Raw genomic sequence first — 23,275 nt, 5'->3', positions numbered from 1 at the left:
CAATAGCAGAGGTGGCTGGAATCATCTCAAATTTGATTTCTAATAGCCAGATTCAGCATTAGAGTTGCATTGCAGTTGAAACAGTTTCTGTAGGTGATGGGGAGAAGCTTAAAGAAAAAAGGCCACACATAAGATGAAAGGCACTCAGCTTTGATTTAATGTATCTGTCTTTGTCCTTAACAGTCAGGATATATGAGACTTGTGGAGAAAGGGTGGTAATAAGATTATTCCCAAGGTGTGTGATGTACACAAGTGCAGGAGGGTGCTGCTCCTGTGATTTGCATTGGTAAGAAGAGCAAAGCGTGGGAATTACCTGTGCAGGGTAACTTGCCAAATGTTATTAAAAGATTTTGCATCTGGAGAGGAGCAAGGAAACACCCTTAAGTGAGTTCTAGAAGTGTGTTGAAATATTTTTTACTGGTGCTGCAGTTTACTAGAAAATAGATTTGGGACTGAAATTATCAAAAAGATTTGATTGCAGAAGCAACATATCACTGATAACTGACACTTAGGAATAGTTCGGTGAAACATCATCTCTTGTGAAACTAGGATAATGGTATCTGAAGGTTTTGTTCTAGGTGTTTTTTCCCCCTGGCACTAGCAGCAACTAATGCTAATCAGGTTTAAATTGAAATACCTAATGTGCTGTATTCTTGTGTGAAAAGGCATGCTTAGTATGACATAGCTACCTTGTAAAAGTATGTTTCCATATGCAGGCAAGTATCTTATTAATGCCGAGCGCTTATAGAAGGGGAGCAATATGAAGTAGGTATTGATATCTCCCCAGTGGGTCATTTGCTGTCATGGCATTAGACAGTATAGGATAGGCATAGCCGTATTCATTGTTGTATCTGCTGTAGAATCCATGTAGGATGTTGTTGGTACAAAGGTCCCTTCCAATTCTACATGTTTTGTACTTCATGTGAAGGTTGATATACACCTGTGATAAAGCAGTTTCATGATAGGATGAACAAAGAAATACCTCCATGACTAATAAGCTGCTCTATACAAAATTTAACCAGAGGAAAAATGTCTCTTGTCTCATTTGAGTAGTATCTTGTCTCAGTTTGATGTTCCAGAAAGAAAAGTAATTAATTTCACCATTTCTGTTGTAAACAAATATGTGTAGGCTAACCTTTTTGCCTTTTATTTGGGGTATTGTTTGTTTGGGGGTTTGTGTGTGTGTGTGAGATCTTGGGGGTGTGGGTGGCGGAGGGTGACTCATCCTGTTAAGGTGGATGTAGAAATATTCCTAAAAGTGATTTGGTACTGTGATACACCAGCGGGTGTAGTACCTGTTTTTAATAGAAAAGCTTATTTGAAGCTTAAGTAGATATCAAGTTCACAGTGTCCTTTTAAGTTTTTCTGTAAAATACAGAATTTTGTTAAAATATCTCCTTCCTCTTACTTGTTTTACATAGCATTATATGGAACCGTTACTAAGCTTTAATTCATTACAGAAAATAATGGGTTCACTTCCTTTTTAAGCAGGACAAAAGGAACAAGCTGTTGAATGGTATAAGAAAGGAATTGAAGAGCTGGAAAAAGGAATAGCTGTCTTAGTAATTGGTCAAGGTAAGCCAGTTTTGAATTTTGTGGAAAAGATTCTGGTTTATGACTTCTTCAGAGCAAGAAATCAATATTGCTAAATATAGTAGATGCTAGGAATGGTGTGCTGTATGAATTTGTTCATTAGAGTGTTTTAGCTCTAGGGGAGCACTGGTCCATTTCTCTGTTTTACGTTAATGTTCTGGTCTATTAATACATGCAAATCTTGCTCCAAATATTTTCATGCTATCCAAAATTGTAAGCCGTTCATGAAAATTGTAAAGCAAAACACATAATGGAAATGTCAAAATATTGAGTGCTGTTTTGATTTGTCAGAGTTGACAGTTCATGTTCTCATGCAGAATTTCATATTCCCTTCAGTATGACTAAAAAAACCCACCCCAATTCAGTATGGTCTGGTGTTGTGCTTCTGAATAGCTTATGCCAAAATAGCTGAACATTTCCAACAAAGGAAGAAAGCCATCTGTGTGTATGGAAACATTTTAATCTGTAGTGTAGAAGCAGATATGTACCATGGAGAAATAGGTGTAGTGACAGATATCCTAAGTATTTATCTCCTGAAAATATAACAGTAATAATAAACACACCCCCCCACCAAAACCTGTAACTGCTTTTGCAGACTGCTGTTTTGTTCCTCAGCTATGTTTAGAAATGTTTGTGAACAGTATATTGTGACATGTTACTTATGCAGCAATGCTGGTAGCATTTGATACAACCCATCTAAATTGCACATTAAAAAAGGGGAAAAAAGAAAAAGTTTGACTTGAACAAATGTTATTCTTTAGGAAGTGGTGATATTAATGTCTGTAATTCTGTGTTTTGAAATGTAAAGGAACACAGTCAACTGAATTTAAATCTGTTCATTTTGAGCTGAGTTACTTCAAATTGTACTTGCCCCTTGGTCACTTTTCAAGCTTTCTAAAAAATCGTTTTTATTCAGTTTCTGTTGAGGAAAATGCAGTAACTGGGGGTGCATATTAGGTCAGTGTTAAATATTAAAAGATTATGCAAAGCAATGCTTGGGTTCTCACTGCTTTATGAGCAGTATCGTAAAGCAGGTAGTGTCAACTAACTTCAAATTCTTGAATAAATAGAAAGCTTTAGGATTTTTTTCATTAGTTTTGCAATGATGTTTCTTAGTGGAGAGGGTAGGTAAGGGGTAGGAGAAAGAAGAGGGAAGCCGGGGTATCAATATTTTAGTACTTTAAAAAATTAATTTGCCAAATTGTGTTTTAACTTTGATTTTTCTTTTTAAGGTGATCAGTGTGAACGAGCTCGACGTCTGCAGTCTAAAATGATGACAAATTTGGCAATGGCCAAGGATCGCTTGCAGCTCTTAGGTACCACTTACAATTCATGACTTGTGCAAATAATGACAAAATTTCCAGACTTCCCCATATGCGTTCTTCAAATACATTACTCTGATTTTAAAGTGAAAGAGTCATTATCTTTGTAGGCTCTCTTAAGTTTGGTTTTTAGTTGAGGGTAATATTTTTTTAATGCTGTTGATGGATTTTGAAATTGGAATCTCATGACCCGCTTCCCTATGCCTTAATATATAGGTGTAAAAGTAACTGAGAAGTCTTTATATCATAGCATGCTTGACTCATAAACTGCAGAAGTCTTGACTAACTTGTTGGAGCTAGTTTTGGATTTCTGTGTTAGAACTGTAGTAAAGCTTAGGACATACTGCTGATCATTAGTACTAAGTGTGCCTTCTGTACGTGTAACTATCTCATGTTCTGTTAGTGCTACTGTCACTTATGTAACATTTTTCCTAATCATCGGTATGTGCAGTAATACTAATTCTTTAACATCATGTAGTCCACAGGGTTATGAAATCCTAATGCTTTAGTTTTTATCTCGTACTGGTCTATTTTAAGACTAATAGGTAGGATCACTTCAGAAGTGTAGTGTTGTATGGCTTTATCAAAGTTGTATTATATATAAGCTCTTAATGGACAGAGTAAACCAGGCAGGATTGGAAATAGCATTGTACTGTGCATGATAAAGACACCCCCCCCCCCCCGATAAGGCAACAAACCCACACTTTTGTATAGTGCATCCTCTAAATTGAGAACTTTGGAAATGCTTTCAGTTTAGATAGTAGAATGAAAAGAAAGATTGCTTTTTAATTGCTCTTTAAGGAAAACCTAACAATTATACTTGAGTTTAATTTGTGTATCTGCAGCCTTAATCTTGAATTGTGTTGAGTTCTTCTAACTGCCTCTTCTAGGACCATACAGAGCAGACAGGAAAACCTTTGTCCTTTCCTCCTCTTACTTATACTTTGTGATTCTGTGGTCCTAACTGGTAATTGACAGGGAAGTTGTGACAACCACAAGAAAGTGAATTCCTTTTGTTTCTTTTGAGTTCCTGGTGTCCTTAGTTCTTTTAGAAAAAAAGTGAAGGTAAAACTTTGGGTTTTAAAAAATGGGTGAAATGGGCTTCTGGCTTCTATGCTTTATTACAGGTGTTTGTCAGTAGAATTTTAGTATATGCAGAAAAGATTTTTACTCATTAAAGTTAAAGGCTGATTTCTAGAGAAAATATAAACTAGGGAACAAAAGAGTGAAAGTGATTATATGCTATATTGTTAAGGTATGTCTTGTGCTGACATTCTAATTGCAAATAACTAGGATTTCTTACAAAAATCTGCTGTTCTTTGAACCCTGAAATAGCAATGTCTGTGTTTTGTAGGTAGTGCTTCATTCTTGTTGGTGTTACTGTAGTAGCACTTGCAAGGTTGCTCACTTGCTGTGCTGGACAAGATAACAATGATTAGCGTAACAGAAAAACCTGAAGTTGAAGTCAAGCTGGCACATTAATCTCTACTACTTGAATGTGTCATGACATGCTCTTTGTATTGCTTGTGGAGATTGAAAGGTGAATGGACAGAATAGTGTTTATTGCATAAGTTAATGTCAAATATTATTTATTTTTACTTCGAAATTATCAAAAGTTTAGTACTTTGTTCTACATAAGCTCTTGCTCAGTTTGCACTAAGGGTTTGTGTCAAACAATGTACCTGAGAGCAAAATTTGTATAGACAGGAGCATGTGAAGCCATCTGCCCTTCAGGAAAGAAAAAGATGATGTTTGGAGAGAGATTCCAATGGATTTAAATCTCTGCAAACTTGATCATTATGGATCTGTTTGAGTAATATTTGTTATACCATCTAACCAACTTTCAGGTATTGACAGCATCTGTTTTTATTGTGTGATGTTATGTGGATTTTGCAGAAATGTAATGTAAAGTTGAATTGCATGTGCAGTTCTAAGCGTATCTTTTAGCTTGTTGCTTAGAGTAACAGATACTTGGAAGTTTTTAAGTGGTGTAGAGATGATTTTGTAGCTGAACTAAACCTGAAGCTCTTGAAGTTCTAAAGATTCGATAAAGTGATTTTTCCTATGAATCTAACTCTTAAGATCAACAAGTAATTTCCCTGTGGAATTTCTCAATTTATTAAGGGAGAATAAGTGGTTCCTTTATCGTGTTATCTTGCAGAATAGAACAGATTTAGACTAAACAATAATATCAAATATTTCGTCCTGCTTGCTAGGCAGAGACGTGATTGCAGACTAAAATGCCACCCAGTCAAGCAATTTACATTGGTAATACATAGAAAGTGAACATTAAATTATACGGATTATAACTGTCCCTTAGAAGTGCTCAGAGCTTTGATTTATTTTGAAGTGTGTTGGATCATCAATGTAAGTTTAAGTTGTGTGACACTGCTAATGGGGCTGTTTGACACCAGTGATGGGAGCATGATGTCTGATCACACCCATGTATTATCACCATGTGTCATCACACCACTGGTGTTTATCCAAGAAGATGTAGCTACTTATCTTGGATGATGGCTTTACTACTTTTAGGCCTGTTTTCATCTTGAACCTAAATTATTGTATCATAGTCTCTTTAAAGCTGTACTATGACAGTTGCAATTACTCCAGGTATGTTTCAGGGCACCTCAAGGTGACCTGACCACTTTGGCAGTCCAGTGAGAATATTGGGTTGTGCTGGCTGTCGGGACTTCAAAGTTCTAACATTTGAATTAGTGGCGGTCCGTGTTTTTGACATGGTTTAGGGTATGATAGCTGTGCAGTTATTTAGATTATGGATAAGTCTTGCTCTGTTGGTGTTTGTAGACCTGATCTCTCCTGGATGACTGATCACCCACAGTAGAATCATTATATTTGATATATTTAGAATCACAGAGGGATATTTGCTTTCTATAATTGATACATAAAACTGGGCAGCTCAGCAGTTTGCTGTTCCTAAAGATAGGTAAACATAATATCCAGTGCAACACTGTTCACTTTGAATGCTATACATGTGCTTTACCAGTCCGTGGTCTCCCATTTTGAGGCCCTTTCTGTAGGGGGACAGATTTCCCACAGCACAAGTACCTTTCTGTATGCTACAGTTAGCTTCAGTATTTTGGTTGAAGGATGCACATGGCACATCATACAAGTATCATCAGTATCTTCTTTGGTAATAGTTCTGCTAATGTATAGATATGGACTTCCATGGACATCTTTCTGGATTTCTTTGCTTTCTTAGATGTGATGGTGGTTTTGCTTCAGACTTGTATTATAGGCTAGATTTTTTAAATTTTTTTTTTCCTTTTTTCAAATCAGGAATGTTACCTTGAATTCAAGGTCTAGTGTTGCCTAAATAAGACAATGGCTGCAATGGTGTTTATTTGGTAGGTTTATGGCAGCATGCGCTGTCAGCCCAGAAAGCCAGCCGTATCCTGGGCTGCATCAAAAGGAGCGTAACCAGCAGATCAAAGGAGGTGATCCTGCCCCTCTACTCTGCTCTCGTGAGACCTCACTTGGAGTATTGTGTACAATTCTGGTGTTCTCAACATAAAAAGAACATGGAACTGTTAGAGCAAGTCCAGAGGAGGGCCACAACGATGATTAGGGGACTGATGAGGGCACCTCCCATATGAAGATATTCTGAGAAAGTAGGAGCTGTTCAGCCTGGAGAAGTGAAGACTGCGTGGAGACCTCATAGCAGCCTTCCAGTATTTGAAGGGGGCCTTATAAGGATGCTAGGGAGGGACTATTCATCAGGGACTGTAGTGACAGGACAAGGGGTAACAGGTTACAACTTAAACAGGGGAAGTTCAGACTGGATATAAGGAGGAAGTTCTTTAGCGTAAGGGTGGTGAGAATGGGTTGCCCAGGGAAGTTGTGAATGCTCCATCCGTGGTGGTGTTCAGTGCCAAGTTGGACGGAGCCTTGGGTGACATGATTTAGTGTGAGGTGTCCCTGCCCATCTTGAGGTCCTTTCCAACCCTAACTATTCTGTGATTCTATCAAGGAGAAATAATGAGTAAGATTCTGTAAATATATATATATATTTTTTTTTTTTTTCAATGTCTGGAGTCATAGAGAGAAAGCATGTAAGTGGAAGGTGATAGTGTCCTCCGAATTCCATGGAATAATATTTAATAGCTCAATTTAATTTTGTTGCTTCAGAGGATTCTAGAGCTACACTGTCTCTTATGCAAAGTTATCTGTTTGCTTTAAGTAATTTTCTGTGCAGTGTTAAAGTTACTTGTTAATATGTAATGTGATGGGAAGACAGTGTGTGAATTGAAACTGGGCAACAGTTGGATTAATTCTAAGCCATTGATAATTGTGGTAAAACCCCAGTCTCAAACTGTAGTGCTGAAGCAAATAGCATTTCCTGAATCCCTGCCCAAGCTAATTGATGGTCACTCACTAGAAAGTTTTGTTTTGGTTTTTTAAGTTCAGAAATGTTGTCCACAACTTAACTGATTGTCCAATATTTTACCAAGTCTGTTAATAATAATTTTGTTTCCTAAGCTTTTTCTCTGTACTTTCTGTTCAGACTGCATGGACTGGGCAGGGAGGAGACTATTCTGCTGTTTTTTTCAGTAGTGCTGCACCTGCTGAAATAGTATGCTGTCAGTCAGTCATACTAGAAGGAATTTTCTTAGGCTTCTTTAGAAGGAGGTTTCTTAGGTTAACTTCTTATAAGTTACGAAGCTTGTGGTTGTTTGTAGAGTGTTCTTGTGTGACTTAACATTTTTTTTTGTTTTACTGTACCTGACTCCAGTGCTTTCAATGTAAAGCAAAGTAAACTTTGGGTGCACATACTAACTGAACTGTAGCTTTTTGTATTTGCCTGTGGCTATTAAGTTTTCACTCTAAATCACATCTTGTTCAATCTGGATATTGTTATACCATCACTTAAACTATTGGGCCTAAAGATACTTTTCAGGGAAGCTGAGCAGCTGAGTGATCAGGAGCAGGCAAAAGAAAGGAATGAAGCAGAAAGGCAGGAAAAATACCAGTAATAGGCAAAGAAGTGGAGCAAGGAGGTGTTTATGCTTGTTGGATGTATGATACGGAAGCTCTGAATGGCAATTCTTCCTCCAAAAGTAGTAAGGCTTAGAGATTTTTAACTGCAGTAGAAAAAGCAGGAGTGGTAGGTGAGCTATAGAGAACAAACAAGGCTGAGACTGACTTACTGTGTGTTAGTTGCAGCCTCATACCTTGACATATGCTTTGGCTAGTTTATCATGACTTCCTAGAGTTAATTTCTTTCTCCTTAATCTTTAACCTTATAAATCTTATATTCAGATGTTTCTTAAGCTCTTAAATAATACAGCTTGCATGATAATTTTATTGACTTAATTTCAAGGCAATTATATTTCTAAATAGAGATCTTGAAAGACATTATCTTAATGTATCTATGGTGTTTTACTTGAACAGTTGAGGTTTCTGTATAATGCTGACTGGCTGTTACTGCTTAATACGCAGGAAAGGGATGGCTCCTTGCAGTTGGTCAAAAGTAATGCCTTGGGGAGGACTTTCAGAAATGGGTTATCAACACTAATATTTAGTTGAAGTTGAATTGATCCTGACAATTTTGGGAAGTAACCGCAGTCACTAGACTGGAAAGACTGTTGTAAATAACTCAGCTACAAATGGCTAGTTGTAAAGCTGTTTTCAGTCATGCTCATACTAACAGAATTTTCTTACGAATTTGCTAAACGTGTAGAATAGCTAGAAATACTCCTTTTATCTTTAACCCTGTATCAAGTGTAACAAAGCCAAACTTGACATTTGTGTGTTCAACATACATAAATTTTCTTGGTTCATTTTTGGTTTTTTGTTTATTTTGTCCTTTTTTCCTCCCTTCCCCTCTGTCTACTATGTAGAGAAGCTGCAGGCAGTTTTGCAAATTTCCAAGCCGCAAATGGAGGTCTATAATGACAGTACTAACCTGGCATGCCGAAATGGACATCTCCAGTCAGGTGGGTTTGGTTTTACCAGCGCCTATTAAGGGGATGTCTCGCAGTTTCTGATGTATTGCAGGGAAAAATATGTAATGCTATGTTCTGGCCCCACCAACTTAAAAATAAATAAATAAGTATTTGTTTTATATTTCCATTTTTAGAGGCTTTATATAAAATACATTCCTTTCTGTGGCTTTGACAACACTGTTTTATAATATTCAGTTTTCTTACCATAACTGTCCTAGAATCCAAGACTACTTACTAAGAAAACATTTTAGTAAATATTTTTCATGTTATATTCTTAAAGGAATTAAATTAAACCTGTTTCAGAAAGTGTCAAAGTCAGTGTACTGTATGTAGGTTATATTGTGCCTACAGAAGTAGTTCTTCTTTATGGTACTGTGAGAGTGAATGTGCTGCTTTAAATTTCAGGGGTTTTTACTCTGAGAAACAGATGCACAATTAAAATAAGGTGGGGGAAACAGCTCTTTTTTTTTGTAAAAGAAGGTTGTTTTTATCCTTTCCCAGAGGACTGCACCAGGGATGCTAAAATAACAGAAGTAAACTTGTTTATCCATACACAAGGAGTGAAGTTGCTGGGAGGTTTGTGAATTGTCTTCAGGGAATGTTTTAAGCCAGCAGTAAGCTTTGTCACAACTGAGATCTCAACTGATATTTTGTACAGTAGACTATAATGTGAAATAAAATGGAGCAAACAGGCAATGGAATTTATAAATCTTGTCTACTGAGTCAAGAGCAGTATGCAGTTTGTAAAGCAGCTAAACAACATGCCTTTTGTAGCTCCATTTCTAGTTCTGAATTCATCCTACTGCTTGGTTTTATTCTTTATAATGTATGAGAAGTTAAAGTAACTATGTAATGTTAGTCACCTGTATATTACTGCATGTGTGGTATTTTTAACTGCATTTGTCAAAAAGATGTAGTTAAAATGGCTTTTCAGGACAAGTTCCTATGTAGATTGACCTTGAGAACCCTTTACCTGAAATGACCAAGTACAACTCCTGTCTTTTTACCTGATTGGCTGGAGATTGAATGAACAAATACACACATGTACACACAAAAGTTTATAACATGCTCTGTTTGATTAAATATGAATAAGTTTTTCCTCAAACTCTTTCCTTGATATTTTTTGTACATTTTTCTCAACATATTTCAAAATTGGATGCTACAGAAGCTTGGACTGAACTTTCACTCTGTTTATTAAACTATTAATTAAATCTGTTAGTAACAAAGCATAGAGTATCCATTGGCATCTACTGGAAATGAAGAGACATTTCTGCCAGTTCTTTGGCAGCTGTTTTTCACAAAAGTTCCTGTAGCAGGAGATGGTCACTGTTGATAAACATAGAAAGTAGTATTAGTCAATTTACCCATTTGGAGTCATACTTCTGGTGGTTTATAGAAGAGGAATCACTGAACCACTTCTGCCAGACCATGGAGGAAAGGGTAGCGAAACAACAGTGAAGGGCTATGGTCTTATGGGGATTTTTTTTTTTCTGAGAGTCTTCCCATTTTCTGAAAAGGAGTGCAGGCTAACAGGGGAGCTTTTATTTACCAGACTTAGGGGGATCTGAGGAGAGAAGGAAGGACTAATGAGTTGGTCATAAAAAAGAGCTTAGGTACCAGGCGTCCACCAGTTACTTTGGATGAGACTTCACAAGAGGCTTGTTCCATTTCTATTTGCATTTACGTTGCCAGAGGTAAACTTGAGATTCACAACTTATGAAAGTCAGAAGTTTAACCTAAGTACTGAACTTCTGCAGTTATGGGATCCCTGATAGTACCAGGGAAGTCAACCTGTTAAGTCATCTGAATTTCCTAACTGGTTGGTGCCCACATTCCCATGCTTAGACTCTCTATCTCTTTTTTTTGTGGAAGGGTGTAGGAAGAGGGAGTTTTGTTTGTAAGAACATGTTCCTTCTACGCTTCTTAGAAGTACTGCATAAGTTTTGCTTCAATCCGCCAATCTTGCTAGTATTATTTCTTTATACATGTTGTAATAAAGGTGGTATTTTCACATGGAGAGCTGCAGTCATTTAAAAATACAAAGTAGACCACAAATTCTTAGAAAACTACAAAATCAGCTTGGAGGCTGTTTGAGATAAGACAACTGCTGTTACTGGGAGAAGCTATTTGAGATAAGAAGAATACTGGTGTCACTGGGAAAGTACAGGTATACTGTAGAGGTACTGAGCCACAGGGCTCTGGTGTAAGCTTCATTTTTCTGTCAGGTTTGGCATTTTTAAAGTCCAAGATGTTATGAAGTATGAAACGTGGTGCAGTTTTAACATGAAGAAAATGCTTTATAGTGTGTTCTTTGGTCAGAAAGTGCTTTGCTTTTTCATATGCCTTTAAAAGCCAAAACCTTTACAGATGTGTTTGCTTCTTAATTCTGTAGGATATTCAATTCTTATGGCTATACCACATGTTTTTTGTATTTACTAAGTGTTACTGATTTGAGATTTATTTTTTTTTCCCTTTTCTCAAGGTACTCTTTATCAGCTTTTCAGGCCAATTTACTTGATTCTAGCACAAATGACTATGTATCCCTGTCTTCCTCATTCGTAGTTAACTTACCTGAATAGCTAGTGATTTTCCTTGAGAATTTATCTGATTGATAGATTTATAATGAGGTTTTATGAAACATCATTACAGCAGTATCGCCTAACTTTCAGTTGCAGAAGGCTATGCAGTAACTTGTCTTAACAGTAATAACAAGTACCCTTGACCCAAAACTTTACTTTTAAATACATATTTATTGTTTAATATCCATCACTCTTGTTGTCATAGCAGTCTGAAATTAGATGTGAAACATTTTAGATGTTTGCTTTTTTCCAGACATGCATGTTTTTCTTTGCATTATGGGTTGTTGGTTTTTTGTTTTTAAAATAGCTTGGGAAGGAGATTATGCCAGTCTTGCCAAGCAGTGTTTGAGTTTTGTGAACTTAATTACTGGGCATACAATACTGACAGTAATAAAGTAATTCCAATGTACTCTTTTACATTTAACGTGTAAATCTTGGTGTGGTAGATGATCAGACAAAGCATTACATTTTTTCTTACCACAGCATTAACACTGTGGAAGTAGCTAATATTCTCAGTTTTCACTTGGAAGGAGTTGCTAACATGTCTTTAATGGTAGGCATATGTTGGCAATATTTTTCAAGTCACAAAAATTCTGTTGATACCCAAGTTTTTTAAGGAGCTTCCAAAATAAAAGAACAGGTAGCAGTAAGATGGTTTTTAGCACCATAATTTGGCAACAGTAGGTCTTTGACATGTCTGTTGGCTATGTGACTACATAGCTACTACATAGAACTCCCTGATCTACATAGCTATGCTGTCATTTGAAATATGGGACATGTCCTTATTATTTACTGAAGCTTTGTGTTAGGTACATTTTATTACTTGAATCTACCTATCTGAAAATATAATGCAATATTTGAAGGAATTTTTAATTATATGAATATTATCTTTGAAGGAATTGCTATTTTGGGGGCTGTTGTGAATGCTGAAATGCAGAAAAAATTATAGTGAAGAAGTTTAAAGATTTTTTTTTTTTAATAAAATTATGTATGTAAAGTTATAGATAATTCTACAGCACTGAATTATTTTTCCCAGCTTGGGGCCCACAGACCACATAGAATAACTTGTCTTAGCCACTTTACATCAAATCTCAATAGGCATGCGTAAGGAATTTCTGAGAAATGTTCCCTGATGGGTTTTTAAGGTGTCACAGCTGAAGGCTGGAAACAGTTTTGAAAGACTAGAATTGCTACTGCTTGTTTAAGTTAAAAACTGCAAGGATGCTTTCAAGGCCAGATAGTTATTATGTCTGTATAATCCAGTGGTGTCAGCTTGGAGTTTAATGTACATGATTCTGTCCAGTCAAGAATTGGAGAGCAGAATCAAAGTGATCAAGCCTCTATTGCTATTCTGTAAGTATATATAAAGTAGACAATTCAGTGTTTTGAATATACTTTAAAAAAACCCCATAGTGGAGAAACATTTGGAAAAAGGCTGCTGGAGATATTACAGAGGTTTTAAGGTCACTTAGAACCTATTTTCAGTCTTTTAGTAGATAACAGATACAAATGGTTAAGAAATGTGTTTGGGGGGTTCTGCATTTGTTGCAGCAAAATGTATATCTTATGTAGTGAAATGGGCTGTAACTCTGAAAAGTGCCATGTATATGCACTTAAGCACTTAACGCTTTAGAAATAGGTAAACTTTAGATAAACTGTAGTTCGGAAAAGTTTGGTTGCATTTTTATTTGCCGCTTCAATGAAAATATTTATATAAAATTATGTTTCCTTCTGGAGTTGACACAGAACGACTATGTTCAAGAGTAGTTAATCAGTGCTTCTTTCTGTGCTACCTGGTGAGACTGACCACAGAACATGTGTAAACTTAGTGGTCTTGATTCCTGGAGGTACAGTTAGAGTCAACTCTAATTTGTATTTAAAGCTTCCCCTCTCCTCCCTGGCACCTTATTTCCAGCTTCTTGAAATACTCCTTACCTGTGCAATTTTATGATACTCAGAATTGCTCTGTGTGTGTGTGTGTGTGTGTGTGCGTTGTTCTCAATGGATGGGAGTAGTTCTGGGAAAGTGTGATACTTGAGCAATGTGTTAGGGTGAAGGAGATGGAGAAATGCTACTTTAGCTTTTTGATGCCTTCCTGTCTCGACTTTAAGCCAGATGTGCAAATGAGACTGAAAGAAAATAAAACAAAAAAAAACCCTGCAAATAAACCAGAGTGCCACCTTTGATTAGATTGGACCGTCAAAGTCCTGAGTAACTAGAACTTTATTAATAGATTCATAGACTGCATTTGGAACTTGAAAGTTACTACGTATGCCTAATTTTTAAGAGTTTTTTGACTTAGAAATTCCTGTGCAGGAATGACTAAATTTAACTTGCTCTGGCTCTGTGAGTGATTTAGTCACTAGCCAGTTTTGGTTTTGTTTTTCAAGAAATATCTTACAGGTGAATGTAGTTAATTATGTTCTTCATGTTCCCTTGTTTTTTAGCATGTTGATACATCTGCATTATGATGACACCTGCAGACCTTCTGTAACTCTTAAAAGGGATAGATTAGTGACTCAAGAAAGGCTTTAGAAGCTTGTTAGCCAAGTAGTTCAACACATGGATAACTGCAGGCTATATAAAGATTTGCTCCTGGTAGTATGCAAGAGGCTGTGAACATAGTAGTAATTAATTGATCCTCCCATGATACTGTCTCACTGAAGAATTCTTATTTGAGTATTTTAAGCATGTCATTTAAAATTGAGGCTTCCTGCTTCAAGTATTTTTCACTGAGCTGCAATATTGTAAGTTAAAAACTTTTCATAGTCATTAACTTCCTCAAAAAGGCAGGGTTCTTTGGCCTGTATCTTAAGACTAACAAGTCAAACTGAGTAGCAGATTTCTAAAATCTTAGCAAAGAAACTTGTAGCCAAAATCCATCTTGATCTTCCTTAACTCTTATGCCGTATTTCCCTTACCTAATCAAAAGGCTTCTTAATCCTTTTAAAAGGATATAAGGCAGTATTTATAGTTTCCATTGCAGATAACGGTACTGTACTAGACAGCTTCCAGTACTGTGTTCCCTCCACAAAAAAAACCCAGTCTGATGCTATGCTCTAATCATTAACCAGCTTGACCAACCTGCCTGCTCACTGTAGCATGTTCTTCTCTCTTAGTCAATGTTTTACACTTGCTATTTCTGTGCCAAGGAACTTTATCCTATATGAAGACTGTAGAAATCAAGTGCTATTTCACTTACTCTGGACCAAAATAGCCTTTTGTACTTTAATTGCCTGCGGCATATACTAGCTTTTATCTGTCATCTATTTTCAGAACTTCCTGCTCTGTCACAGAAGTGAATTAGAGTAAGTGTGAACAGAATGTGTGGTGGTGGCTGAATTCAGTGGTATAATGCAATATTTTAAGACTTAATTTTAAATGTAGGAAGATAAGCCACTTCAGAGCTTACTTCAGAATTTATTTACTTATCACTTGAGATTCCTGAAGTGAAACAAAGGTGTAAGAAAAACCTCCTGGCAGTTGCTTGCAGGTATAACTATTTTAATATTCCCAATTCAAAGTTCCTTGGTGAAGCATCTATGTGGAAGGTGCTAGGTAGTGTTAGCTAGCATCCAAAGTAACTAACCTGCTATCATCACTAAGGAATGAATGCTCTGAATCTAATGGCTTCAAATTTGGTGATCATTATAATGGTGTTTTTAGGAGGTCTTGGGAAGGAAAATCTTTGGGCTTATGTTCTGTCTTAAGGAGTAGATGGTGTTCTTCCCTTGTTACAGGACCTGTCTATCTCCAGCTTTTCTAAGATGGTTAACTAGAGCTGGTTTTAAGAGCCCCTAAAAATTAAAAACTTAGTTTACGAGAAAGCTGCCGTTAATATCCCCTTGAAAGTACTAAATCTCTTCAAAAACTAGTGTTATTCTGCTATAATACATGTCAACAATACTATCTGCAAGTTAGAATCGATGGTAAAAGCATGACTGCTGAAGATGGTCTCATGGCATTGATTTTCTTTATAGAAAGTGGAGCGGTTCCAAAAAAGAAGGATCCCTTAACACACACGAGTAATTCCCTTCCTCGTTCAAAAACTGTTGCAAAAACTGGATCCACAGGCCTTTCAGGTCACCATAGAACACCTAGCTACAGCGGGATATCATCATCTTCTGTCTCTAGATCAGCACCTAACCCTACAGCTTCAGCTCACAAGGTATGGTGAAGATAAATATAGCAGTATACACTTGGAAACTCAATGTAAATTCCAGTACAAACTTTAGGTTTAGTGCCTTTATTGCAGTATTGTAATAGAAGAAAGTTTTTAGAAGAAAATCTAAAAGCCTCTTGATCTGGGCTGCCGAGTGGATTTTTGAAATCACGGGGCTTAGGATGGCTGCATGGGCAAGTGGACTTCCAAGTGGCATTGCAGTAATAAATTATACTTGTTTTGAAACTTGCATGGAAAACTGAGGGAAGCTTATCTAGGAGAAAAATAAATGTTGCTCTGAGTACATAAAAGATGAAGAAACAGAACTACAGATTTTCTCCTCATGTTCCTTCTCTTTCAAAGCATACATGCAGAGGTTGTGTTGCAACCACATTGAAAAGCAAGTTATGGTTAGGTTGTGACTGAAATACAAAACTATAGTAATAAGACGGAAAACCACTGCATTTCTTTTGACCTATCTTTTTCCGTTCCCTCCTTACGTCCCCCCTGCTACTCCACAGTAAAGTGGAAGTGATAAGAAAATTGGAATGGACAGAACATAAATGCGGTTAAACATTATTGTTCCTATAATATGAAGGCTTTTAAGTGGCCAGTTATCAAAGTGTAGGACAGCAGTAGAAGTTCTTGCTTATAGATACTAAGAATCTGAAACTGTGATGCTCTATTTCTTGAATATGCTGGGGGAAGATATTGTTGTTAAATATCAAGAATTATCTTACAAACAACCAAACCAAACAAAACACCAAAACAAAAATTCTGTCACCTCTGGAGCCTAAGATTCACCTGCGGTTGAATATGATAGTATGATTTGTAGCAAAATAGGGCATCAGAATATCTAGTACTGGTTAACCTATTAGGTTTTACTGGAGCAAATGAAATGAAGAAGTAATTTTGTTAACAGTATGCTTTAAAAATATCAAGCTGTTTTTGTTTTGTGTTTTCTGCTCCCTCTCCAGGTTGCTCCTAAAAACAGTAGAACAAATAAGCCTTCTACTCCTACCACTGCTCCTCGAAAAAAGAAAGACTTGAAGATATTTAGAAATGTGGACAGTAATCTTGCTAATCTTATCCTGAATGAAATTGTTGATAGGTAAGTCTGAAGAAAAAGTAGGTTTTTCAATGCAGAAAACCGGGCTTTTATTCAGTACAGTTTTGATCCATGTGGAATTAAATCAATACTTCTAGTTTGTTGTGGATTTTGGGGGGGGGATTGTTTTGGGTAGGATTTTTCTGCTGTTACTTTAGCAAAAGGATGACAATTTAAATGCTTATCTTAAGAGCTTAGCAATGTAAGTTGTAGATTTCCTCAGAAGGGTTCTGTATAAATAGTCAAATGCATTAAATCAGTCAGCTGCAGCTGAAAAAGACTATCTCATTGTTAGACTAATTAGTATTCCATTTCTTTGTTAGTGGGCCAGCTGTCAAATTTGATGATATTGCAGGGCAGGAACTGGCTAAACAAGCTTTGCAAGAGATTGTTATCCTTCCTTCTCTTAGACCTGAGGTAAGCAACTGGGTATCATTATCAGCTTGTGACAGAATGAAAAAATGCATTGTGCTTCATACGTGAAATGGTGATTCTTGAATCCTGTCTTTACTGGTTGTGATTGCTATTGATCACTGTCTTGGAAAAAGAGAGTTAAGAATGCATGTATTAAAATTCTACTGTGAATTTCCTCATCTTCTGATTATTCAATGGTCAAAACCAAACACAAGCCCAAAACAAACCAGCAAACCACAAAGTCCTGAAACACCAAACAAAACCAAAAAGTTCCTGAAAACTTGTATGGCTGACTGTTCCAGATAGGTGTAGCTGTGTGTCCAACCCTGTACGGACATGTAAAAGACAAAGCACAGAATCAGAAGAGTGAAACAGATGAGATTGTACAGGTAAATTAAGTCGTGCCACTATCTGATTTGAAAAGTGTTAAATTGATACTGTGGTCATGTTCTCTGTGTAGATGTTGGTTAGATGTTCCAGAAGTCTATTCACAGCAGGGGAGGATGCAAAGAAATGTAGTGAACAAGCAAATACGCTGAGGGCAGATTGCCTCTTTACTTGGTTGTGTGGAAATTGGTCACTTAGGCTTAGTTTTATTTGTCGTGGGTGGTGCCTCAACTCCTGTGCCTACCTAGGCCCAGGTCTCATCTATGGGCTACTGGAGTTTTCAGAGCCACTTCAGGGAAAAAAAGGAAAAGTTTCAGGGCTCTTGCAGATACTGCATGCAATGATTTACTGCAGTGCTCATGATTCAAACGAAGTCGTTGTTTGCTCTTTGTTTGTGAGTCTCACTTGTCACGTTGACTGATGACCAGAGTTGCTCTGTGTTCTTCCTCTTTAATACAGTTTCTGGTTTTGAAATGTCATGAGGAAGAAACCCTAAACCTGGCATAGCATCACAGGAATACCAGGCCTGAGCAAAACAAAGCTTTGATATTAAATATGCAAGCTCTGGTATTCTAATGCAGAAGGAAAATGTCATTGTACAGTCTGTTATTACAGCACTTTAGTATGTCAAGTTTGTTGTTCAGTAACACTAATACAATGAGCTGGGTGGGAAGTAATTTGGGTGATGCTTGGAATAGTTATGACTCTCTTCCAGTAGTAGTCCATGTTTTCAATAAGGTCATCTTCGTATTACTGTAGTTAGCAATAGGCCTGACCTTGGTGTTGATATATAACAAGGACAGAAAATTCTGTGAATTTTTTAAATGTTCTTTGGAAGAAAAGAGGTTGGTTTTAATCCTTGTAAATGAGTGTAGTAGATGTGGCAACTATAAGGGAATATTTAATAAATTAAATACTAATTCAGTTTTAGCCTTCATGAGTTTTGAACTCAAATTCACTTTTAAACAAGCCAATTAATGGTATTTTTGTAGGAGAGCAAGAGTTGAGGTGAATAAACAGAAAACAGTGGCTGCAACCATTTCAGCAGTAGGATGCTAATCATAGAATAGTTGGGGTTGGAAAGGACCTTAAGATCATCTAGTTCCAACCCCCCTGCCATGGAACAGTAGCAATTAATTCAGACCACATTTAGTATGATTAGTCTATTAACAAAAATGTTAGAAGCTCAGTGTGTCTCAGTGATAAATGGCAGTTGCAACTGAACCATGTAGGTGATGATCAAGGTGAGGGAGGGTTATAGATTCAGTCTGAAGTATCTGTAAATACTGGAACTCCCAAAGAATGATTCCAAACAAAAGGGGTCAGGCAGGAGATGCATGTGGTGGTGTGCAGCACAGAAAGCAGAAATGCTGCAGAATGTAGTTATCCAAGTTAAAATGCTGCAATATGTTTGAACATAGATGGTATGTATTAGTGAATACAATCAGGCTGGATAACTATTTTTAGCAATCAGAGTCAAGCACAAACAAAATGCTGTGAATGATGAAATGATAAAAGCATGCATGTTGGTTGGTTGTCTCAGAAATACTACACTGGTAACAGAGCCACTTGTTGTCATGGACATTGTGGAAAAGAATGCCTGCTGACAGTGATGTGCATATCTGAAATGCCCTACTGTTCCTTTTGGTTGGTTGTGGGAATTGTTGGAAGCTGGAATGGAAGGGAGAGTGTGAGACCAAAGAAGGAACTCCAGAACTCTTGAAGAAAGTAGTAAAGACAAAGTGCTGTGGAAAACGGGCTACAGGAATAATTAAAATATGTGTACTCTGAGTGAATTTGTAGACTTGCTTGCTGTGATGCTACACGTGATGGGTGCAATTTTACAGAGTGGGAAAGATGAATCCAATATAAAATGAGAGGGAGGTGATTATTATCATCAGCATTTAGAGAGAGTAGGTGGTTGTTAAGTAATATTTTAAATAGTTTCAGTCAAAGCTTCTTTTCTCAAGTTTCATTTCATAAGAAAAAGATAGAGTTCTTCCATATGGAGTTACTAAGAACACTGCTTTTACTCTTTAACTGCACACCTGCGTTCCCCTCCTTTTTAAATCAAATTGATGCTTTAAACTTGTTGGGCTGGTCTGTGTTGTGGGAAATATTCAAGCCTTTTATGCTGCTTTCATAGTATGTCTATGCACAGAACAATCGTAATGTAATTTAACTGTTGTGTGGGAAACCATAGTGATGTGGATTAGGTCAGGTTAGTAACAGTATGTGGTTCTTTAAAACCCTGTATTGTTGTAGCACTGCTACTGTTGCTACCACAGGTAGCCAGTCAGCCGTACCTCAGTGTAAAACCATTTCCTTACAAACGTAAGTTAACGCTTTTTCTAAGTGTTTGGAGGTAACTTATGAGGATGTACTTTTCAGTTATTTACAGGACTTAGAGCTCCTGCACGTGGTTTATTGCTGTTCGGCCCACCAGGAAATGGGAAGACAATGTTGGTGAGAAAACTACTTCATGCATGAGTTGGTGGGCTTATAATGTAACCATGAGGATGGCTCTCAGTTTGGGTGTTGTAGTAATAAACTGTGTATTCTTCCTGGATAAGTGTTACAGTGTCAATTTAATACAAAAATGCAAAATTGTTCTTGACTGTGGATTTTACATGAGAGGCAATTGGTAAACTGTTCTCTGTTTAACTAATAGTTCACTATCACAAGTAATATCTTAAAACTTAAACCAGCAAGTCCAAGTTTAATTTTCAGAAATAGTAAAAGTAACACAGTTAATTGTTTGTGTACAGCAGTGATTAATCACAAATGGTTTGCTCTGCACTAAATGTACTGGAAGTGCATTTTGGAAATGGAGAGGAAGCACAGTAGCAAGAAAGGGGGTTTTCTCACTTCCATGCTACCATACAAAGAGCGTAAGTGTTGTGGAACTGTCTGGCTACTGCTTGTTCCCTCAGCCTGATATGCTAGATTCGGGGAAGTGGAAGGAAAAGGCTGTGCATCAACCAGGGAGCATCGTGTGTACTGATGCAGCTGAGCTGGGCACATCATCCTGCATCACATGGTGTGGTGCAGCTGCACGCTGCCTTTGCTAATATGGAAGCTGGATCAGCTCTGAAGCACAGGGGTGTGAATGTTGAGCAGCTTGCTTGGGCTTAGCAGTTGTGGTTTATTTACTGGGACATAATTGCTAATCACTGAAATTAAACTGAATAACCAGGGAATTGTAATTTCTTGAATATAGTGAAACTGCTGAGGGTACTGTGTGTGAGCATTATGACTGATCTAATTTTTTCCTAGCTCTTCTCTGAAAACAGTGTTTGTGTAGATAGAGTAAGGAGAAAAAAAATAACCACCATAATTTTTAATGTGATTTGATCCAACTGCTGCCCTATACTACCACCCTAAATTAGTTAAAACTGCCTCTCATGTCTACTTAGGATACATTGAAAGGAGCTGGAGACTTGTATTCTTCAGTAAGCAAGTTGTAGTTAGCTATGGAGATGATGTGATTAGAGAAGTCTAAGAGAGTCTGGAAGTTTCTTTAGTGGTTTGGCTGCTTACCTGTTCTTATTTGTAAGTGGCCTGTATGGAAGTTTTCTGTATTATCTACAAAGTGTTCCCTTTGAAGGAATAGAGGTTTTCAAAATCATCAGTCAGGACATAAATCCTAGCTGCAGAAGCAGAGAGGTATCTTCAGTGTGATGTTTTTAAAAGTACCTTTTTTTTTTTTTTTCTTTCTTTCCCCCGGTCTCCTAGGCCAAAGCAGTTGCTGCAGAATCCAATGCTACTTTCTTTAATATAAGTGCAGCAAGCCTAACTTCAAAATATGTAAGTAGCAGCTGTAAATGATATTGATATGATAATGATATTTGTAACCTTATCTAGGTGTTCCTGCTCTGGCAGGAGGATTGGACTAGATGATCTTTTGAGGTCCCTTCCAATCTCTAACATACTGTGATACTGTGATCTGGAAGCACACATGCTGTAATTGAGGCTTAAGAAGGCCAGAGACTTCTCATGAGTCCTTGGTGAACTGTTAGCCTATAGTGAAAGTAAAGCTTTAAAGTGACTTGTGAAGTAAAAATATTTGGTTTGTGTTTGTGATAACTCAGTGTCAAAGGCTTTTGCAGTTCAGTATGACCCCGGCTGCTGTATCAGTGATTGGTGGTGGGGTTTTAATTCTTTAAAAAGTAAATGAAATAAATGTAATGTAAAAGTAAATGTAAAAGTAAATGAATGGGTGCCAGCTCCCTTTCACTCTGATAACTTAGGCACCAGAATCTCTTCACAACTCATTCACGATCATAAGTAAAGTTGTAATCTTTCTTTTAAGACATAAACAATACTGTCATATGTAATACTGAACTACTGATAATCTGAGTGTATATGAATGCACTGACTGTGGTTGGTTATCAGCAAGATTTCCTGTAGGTCCTTATGTTAGCTGTCTTGTAATAAACACTTTCTAAACCTCCTGCAAAAACAGTTTATTGTTGTTCTAGGTGGGTGAAGGGGAGAAACTGGTGCGTGCTCTATTTGCAGTAGCCAGAGAACTTCAGCCCTCTATAATATTTATTGGTAAGACCTTAAATATTGTTGACTTCTATGTATTTTCTTAAATAGTTTGGTTTATTAAATTAGAATAATTGTGTAAACTTCTTTGTGTAGTTCTACAGTGGAGAGTGTCTCACCTATGACCAGCTGTCTAATCAGTAGTTCCATATAAAGCATGTTAGGTTACTGTTAAGTTACTTAATCGGTGTTAAGAGGGAGAAGAAATGCCCTCAAAAATACAAATGCTGTGCCTTTTATGATTATACTTCAAATGTGAATATGGATTTTGCTTGTCCTGAGTTGCATTTTATTATCAGCATGGTTTTTTCCCCCCTCTTGTCTGTGCTTGGTGTTACATATTCAAAGGACAACACGTTATACCAGCTTTTAAATTTTACTAAAATCTGTCTGTCTCCTGCATAATAAAGATCTGATTTCTCTTACTGGAGCCCTGTATTAGCAAAAGAACTCGGGCAAATATAAAGATGTTCTGATGTTGTATGCTTAATTAAGATGGCTTTTTTTTGTTTTGTAGATGAAGTTGATAGCCTTTTGTGTGAGAGACGAGAAGGTGAACATGATGCTAGTAGGCGTCTAAAAACAGAATTTCTAATAGAATTTGATGGTGTAAGTATCAAGTCTTAGGTATGGTTTGATTTATCTGAATCAGCTAATGTAGTGCCAGTGCATGCTACAGATGAAGCACAAAGAGGATTTGGCTACTGGGGCTTAGCTCCGTACCCCTCCTCCCCACCTTGACTGGCAAACAGATTTTACCTATATCTGTTTATTTTTCATCTGCATACTGTAGTAATCTGGAAGATTCAATCTGGGGTGGAAGGTAGTAATCTGGAGGCAAGCTGAAATAATGGATTGAAAGGTTAACAAATAATAAGAGTTGTGAGAACCAGCGTTCTTACAGGGCAAGAGGGACACTTGAGGGTTAGGCAGAATTGAATCCTTGTTTGCAATTGAATATTTTAGTAAAGCACATATCTTCATTTGGGCAAAGTAAAAGGAAGTTAAATAGCTTTCAAGTAGTGTCTCTTTAGTTTTTAAGCAATACATGTCACAAAAGCATGCACTGTCAAGGTGAGACTTGAAAGCTAAGGATTTCAGACTAGTTCAGATCATGGGTATACATAGCTCTGACATGTCAGAAGGATTAATTTCTGTGTTAGTATGCTTTTTCTTGAGCTGTAAGATTTTTTTCT

General features: G+C 37.0%; 1 protein-coding gene across 5 annotated transcripts in view; it reads left to right on the top strand.

The window, feature by feature from the left end:
• The window catches only part of SPAST (spastin), a 37,991-nt gene that overhangs the window by 4,476 nt on the left and 10,240 nt on the right, over nt 1-23,275 (top strand). For 2 of the 5 annotated variants that reach the window (XM_080616740.1, XM_080616741.1), the window contains 10 exons: nt 1,489-1,575; nt 2,826-2,909; nt 8,774-8,869; nt 15,438-15,625; nt 16,597-16,730; nt 17,051-17,144; nt 19,920-19,994; nt 21,264-21,335; nt 22,010-22,085; nt 22,597-22,688. In XM_080616740.1, coding sequence (XP_080472866.1) covers nt 1,489-1,575; nt 2,826-2,909; nt 8,774-8,869; nt 15,438-15,625; nt 16,597-16,730; nt 17,051-17,144; nt 19,920-19,994; nt 21,264-21,335; nt 22,010-22,085; nt 22,597-22,688 — 998 coding nt within the window. The remainder of the gene's footprint in view (nt 1-1,488; nt 1,576-2,825; nt 2,910-8,773; nt 8,870-15,437; nt 15,626-16,596; nt 16,731-17,050; nt 17,145-19,919; nt 19,995-21,263; nt 21,336-22,009; nt 22,086-22,596; nt 22,689-23,275) is intronic. The other 3 variants (XM_080616742.1, XM_080616744.1, XM_080616743.1) reach the window with 3 other exon arrangements.

Source organism: Psittacula echo (assembly GCF_963264785.1).
Source record: "Psittacula echo genome assembly, chromosome: 4".
Lineage (NCBI taxonomy): Eukaryota > Metazoa > Chordata > Aves > Psittaciformes > Psittacidae > Psittacula > Psittacula echo.
The sequence above is the reverse complement of the archived record's forward strand: the minus strand, read 5'-3'. Positions and strand labels throughout refer to the sequence as shown.